General features: G+C 33.9%; 1 protein-coding gene across 1 annotated transcript in view; it reads right to left on the reverse strand.

Moving 5' to 3' along the window:
• Positions 1-4,889, reverse strand: part of mbf1 (multiprotein bridging factor 1) — a 56,423-nt gene extending 51,534 nt beyond the window's left edge. The window contains exon 1 of the mRNA XM_090401364.1: positions 4,608-4,889. Within this exon, the coding sequence (XP_090257490.1) occupies positions 4,608-4,685 (78 nt within the window). The 5' untranslated portion in view covers positions 4,686-4,889. The remainder of the gene's footprint in view (positions 1-4,607) is intronic.
• Positions 4,890-6,047: the final 1,158 nt, after the last annotated feature.

The following is a 6,047-nucleotide window of genomic DNA, read 5'->3' on the forward strand; positions in this document are numbered from 1 at the left end:
AATAACATGTATCTAAACAGACACGACTAAAAGCCTGTTTAGATGCATACACATTCAAAGTAATTCCAAAAGAAAAACATTTTGAAAATAAGCACAATTGCACGTTTACAGAGAAATTTGATATAAAATACCATACTGACAGCCAGAAACAAAACTTACACATCTCAAAATAAACAAATTTGAGAAATATTAAGAAAAATAGAGAGGTTATTTAGAAGTGAAACTGCAGGTAAGGAAACCTCCTATTTATTACTGTTTTCATTCTCAAATAGTTTCAATTTCAGTCAACAAGTTTTTTTTTTATTTTATTTTAATTTAAAGATGGAATAGGTAAAGCAAATGGTTAGGTGAACAAAGTAACCTATTGGTCCAAATTAGCGAAGATTTGGTAGCAAAAATGTTAGTGAAAAGATGTTCACATGTTATTGTTTAATCACACATTCCAACCCCATTTCAATCACACTACTGAAGTTCTTAGGGACCTTAATCTTGAGTGGTTAATTAACAGATTTACTCTTACTTGTTGAACATTCAAGTCTCAGCACTCGATATTCAACAAGTAAGAGCAAATTTGAATAATTCTTTTAGGGAAAGTAGATTATGAAATGAATGCACATTATTCAGGAGATCTTGATATGAGCATGTTTTACAAGTGAACCCCAACTATACAATACTGATTCCCAAGAGTTAGGACTAAAAGAGTAGATTATTTGTTGCTTGTTTAAACACATTTGTGCCAAGACATGTCTTGTGTTGTATAGGGTGACAAAGCTAGAGACAACCTAATATGAATGTGTTAAACTAGTCTGTAGGCTTGTCAGACTCAGTGAAAATGGATCAAGTTATTCTGTCCAAAATATCTGATTTTTTTGAAGTAAAAATAAGTTACTGTCTTTGCATGTTTCAGTAGTAGGTCTGTTCCACAGCTACCTTTGAAAATTAGCACTACACAGCATAACAACTGGCACTATCCCTTAGAACAGCTGCAAGAGAAGACAATTGTAAACAGAGAATAAATGAGAAAAAGAATGGTTTTAGGGAGTTTTTTTTTAAAATCTAATTAATGAAAGAACTAGAGAACTTTGAAAATAACAAAAAAAAACCCCATCCCTTTAGTTTAATGTTGCATCACTGAACTAAATTTGAAATGAAATCATTTCTCACAACGATGTACTCCTGAGAGCTTCAACACTGAAATGGGAAAGGATTTGGTGGTTAAATTCTACTTTTATTTAAATATACACTGCTGGACACAAAATGTAGCTGGAATTTAAAATGTGTGCAATTAAAGGTACAGTATACATAATACACTATTTAATTAAACAATGAAGCTATTTTATACAAATGTATAAAAATAATGGATACATTGCAATAAAATTCTTGTTTTAGTTTTGTCATTTTCTTGCTATGTCAACTTCTTTGAAGACTCCTTTGTACCAAGCCTGCACATGCAACAACTTCAATTTGTGATATTCACAGATTGTAGCAGAGTACATAGCCAAAACCGAGAGCTTCATGTTACATACTTTATAGTCTGACTTGCAATTTGGTAACTGGTGTAGTAGAGGAAAAAGCTTAGAATAAAGTCTAAGAAAGAACAACGTAACATGAATACACCTACCTATCATACTGTAGCATCAAATCAAAAATAAAGCAGTTTTATTTATTAAGATCCCCTGGAAATGGCTGTACAGCTGGACTATTCATATTATCAACTGGCTTACCTACTTAATGTAAAAAAAAATCAAGGAGCAAGTAATAAGAAAATAAGGCTGTCTGCAGTTTAGAAACCATTTCATTTTTATGTGAAAATGAAACATCAACACCAGACCTCCATGAGGTCAAAAGCCTTATCAAAGGTAGTCCATGCTCTCATGTAAACAAATTATCAAATCATGCCTTAAAATGGTTTGCAGTTTCTGCACTCCCCACATTCAGGCAATGCATTCCATTAATCGACCCATAAAAAGAACCTGTTCCCAATCCCTTGCTCCCACCCAACACCATAGCATGGTAAATCAGCACCTGGAGTAAAGATATGAACTAGTGCAACTATAAAAAAACTGCTCCATAACTGTAAATGGTGCCTTTAAATGGTGCCTGGGGTTGGGAGAAGGGGGGAAGACACTGATAGCCCCAGTCCAAGCTGTGGAACTGCTCACACCTTCCTTATATACTTCCAGGGATGGCCTCTTGTTTTTACACTTTTCACCCTCTATGAAAGTCCACAATAATCTAGTAACGATAACTTGTGTATTTCAATCATATCTTCTCTCTTCTATTCCCAATGCTTTGCAAATTGCATTCCCTCAATCTGTCCTCATATCCCACATTCCATGGATCTGATCAACTTGGTGAACTTTCTTTGGACTCTATCTAATATATATCCTTATCCTGAAAACCAGGTGACCAAATCTTTGCCCATCTGTGGCCTCATCAAGGTCATATACAAGGAAACCATGACCCCATGCTTCTGCATGCCAAGGTCCTCCTCACTACTGCCATAATATGTTTGTGATATTCTTGCAATTTTAGAAAGGCGAACCCTAAATTTCAGTCCACTATTACTCCCAGATCTTTCATCACCTTTGCCTTCTTCAAAATTTCCCCATTAATTATATACTCTGCATCAAGACACTGTCTACCAAATTTCACGACCTCAGCTTTGCAACAGCAAACCGATAGCTCCACTTCTTTGCCCACTTATTGTCTATTGAGATCTTGCTGTACTGCATCTACTCTAATCACTTCTTCCCAACTTTTCATCAGCATATCTCCATGTTTCCATATATTATTTGCATATTTCCAGTTATGTCTGTCCCAATATCATTAACATAAGTTAAGCAATAACTGCTCCAAAACAGACCACTGTAGCACTTTGATGGCTGTTTTGGGATACTACTCTCCATATACAATCTGCTAATAAATGACAACCAATCACCTATTCAATTCACTTGTCTCTTATCCAATCATCACCTTGTTGTAGTACATAAGCAGATTATCAACCAATTTTGATCCTCACCAACCTAACAATAACTCCAGACACACATATTTGCCCATAGTAACCAATCCAACTTTTTTTTTTTTTTTGTGGTTTAATTCACAATGAGGTTTAATTATTTAGATGTTACTATCTGACTGGTTTTTATCAAATATCTCTACAGTTGAGGTCATCACAATACCCAACAACCAGTTAATAGTAGGTGCAATTTAAAATTGCAAGGCAACACAAAGAATTGAAGTCCAAATTTAGCACCATCTATTGCTGGATAAAGAGAAGTTTTACAAGTATTAATTCAACCTTAAAATGATTCTCTAAGGAACTTAGATTTTTCTGAAACTAAAGTTTCATGTTGTTCCTAATGTCAGTAAATATAAAATTAGCAGAGTTTAGTAGGTAATGGAAACACCATCTCTAACCAGAAGCTAAAATACACTGATATAAATTTCAATTTAAATTAATACTGAAGAGAAAGAGAAAACTTTGAAATATATGACTAGATATATTTTAAAGATAAAATATTTGAAGCTAAACTTAACTGGGTGGAGAAACAAGTGGTAAGGAAATAGTGTTGATAATGATGCATATTGATAAATATGACCACTAAAGAAGGCAAATGATGACAGACTACAAATTTTGAAAACTAATTAAAAAAAAAAACAACACTTAAAGAACAAGGATCAAAAACTAGTAAAATATACACAGGACCAGTGCTGGCCATTTCGTGCGAATCGTCGTCAGATGATTCTCTAAGATTTCTGGTAAACTGATTCAGCTCGCATCAAATTGATTGAAACATTCAAACTTCAATCATTTTTGCAGGGGCTTGGTGCATGTTTCATAACTGCTGCGGGCTACGAAAACGATCTCTCATACTTGTAATGCCGTATTTAACTGTAATGACTTTGTTTTTTCCCTCCCCCAATTTGTTTGAAGTGGGAGATTCAATGCATGGTCCGCCACTCGTCACCTACAATTATAATGGTGGCGAATGAATTTTTGTTTCCAGAAGCGGACATCAATAGATCGTCCGGTCTGTCCATAGTAAGCTGGGGATCATTCCTCCCCAAACACATCTTGCAATTTACATTCATCCTACCTCATATGGGCAGGATGTGAACAATTTCATGCAATTCTTAGGTTTACCCGATAGGCGGTGCAAACATGATACTAGACTACAGTACACGATTAACTAGGCCGGTTTGTTAAACCCTCCCCAAGTAACCGCAAACAAACCTGCACGGGAGCAGAATCAGAGACGTTTTTGCTTTATTTAAATATTATCCTATTCGTGTACGTGTTAAATACAAACAACTGCCAAGAAACTTATAAAAACAATATAAGTAACAAACCAAAGAAGTGCTACTCGGCTTCATCCTAATCTGAAGATTGAGAACACAAATCAAAGGAAGACACGTGAAATCATCGCACCTAAAAATAGTACTTATTTAAAAATATGTTAACATCTTAACTTCCAGAAACGTTTGTTATGCAAAATCTATATTCTGAAATTATTCGTAACTACTTCTAATAATTAAAATAAAAAATATTACCAGCAAAGAAATCCACAATTTAGAAATGCATAAACAAAATAAAATATTCTTACCTGCTGTGAACGCAGCTGGCTGGCCTTTGGAGGCTTCTTACGAAGATAGGTGACAGTATCCCAATCGGTTTCAGACATTTTTAATCACAATCCAATCTCACTAATGTACAACGGGAAGAGAAATTAATATTAATAGTTTGGCGGCCTTAAATAATAATTATAAGAACAATTTAAACTAAGATCATATCGTTAAGAACTATCACAATTTTTTTTTTCTCCTGGATTCGCAATGACGATTGGGACTAGAACAACAAGACATTTATGGAAACACTTTCATCAACAGAAAAACGCCCTCTCGACTTTTGTAGCACTTAGTTATAAGAGATTTTTAATATTAACAGTCGAGAATTTTCTGCTGCTTGTTGATAAAAAAGGATTAGTGTGGAAAGAATTTCACCAATAGTCACACGTTTCCTCAGTTTAGAATTAATACCTCACTCTTTCATTTTTTAATGTTAAGATTTGAATAACACTAGCCACCATGTTTAAAAATTAATAATGTGAAACCTTTTTATTGGAAACAGGATTAGTAAATGACCTTTTAATCTGCTAAATATTAGTGAACTATAACTTAATTTCACTAGATTACATTAAAAGTTAGATAGGGCTAAATGGCCTCGCCTACTCCCCGTATACGGGAATAAAAAGGTGTTAGATGATTTTTTTTTTACATTAAAAATGGATAAAGAAAGAACTGTTTTTATTAATAAATAAAGTTCTATCTCATCGTGACCACAGCATTCTGAGAACAATTTAAATGAAACAATGATGCATTGAAGCATATAGATGGAAGGATCAACAATGCAGTTAAGACATCAAAAGTTACAGAATTCAGGGTACTAATTTTAAATATTGCACAATGGGCGATAAAATAAAATAAAATAAAAAATCTTTAAAACATTTCCCTTTCTAAAAGGAGTAAGGGAACTGCTTTAAATATTTTGACAATGAGTTGGTAGCCAGATCCAACTCTTAATAGTCATTACAAAAGGCATTGGTAATAGTTGATAACTGCCGCCATGTTGCAATCATAAACCTAAACATATTGTTTGTAGTAATAGGATTCTCTTAGTCTATTTTAATGAAATGGATGATAAAATCGTGACTTATCGCAAAAAAAAAAGAAAAAAACTTATCGAATTAAGTTATTTTCCTTGAAGTGCTAAACGAAAGAAAGTTCTGCAAGAAGTTCCTTCAATCCGCGAGACTAGAATAGACTTTGTACTTTTTCATTTAGCACTTCAGCATTGAGAAAAATAAATCGCGAAGAGACTATCCAGGCAAGGGAATAGAGGTAGAAGTAGCCTATTCGACATTTTTTTAATCTTAATCATGTTGTAATGTTGTGAATGTTCCTTTGCACAGTCCTTCCATTAAACATATGATCTTATTAAAAAACATCATTTGTTATATCCCCCTCCTCGCCCAGTGATTCTTCTG

Source organism: Typopeltis vanoorti, chromosome 12 (genome assembly GCF_054136105.1).
Source record: "Typopeltis vanoorti isolate ZY-2024b chromosome 12, IOZ_Tvanoo_1.0, whole genome shotgun sequence".
Classification (NCBI taxonomy): Eukaryota; Metazoa; Arthropoda; class Arachnida; order Uropygi; family Thelyphonidae; genus Typopeltis; species Typopeltis vanoorti.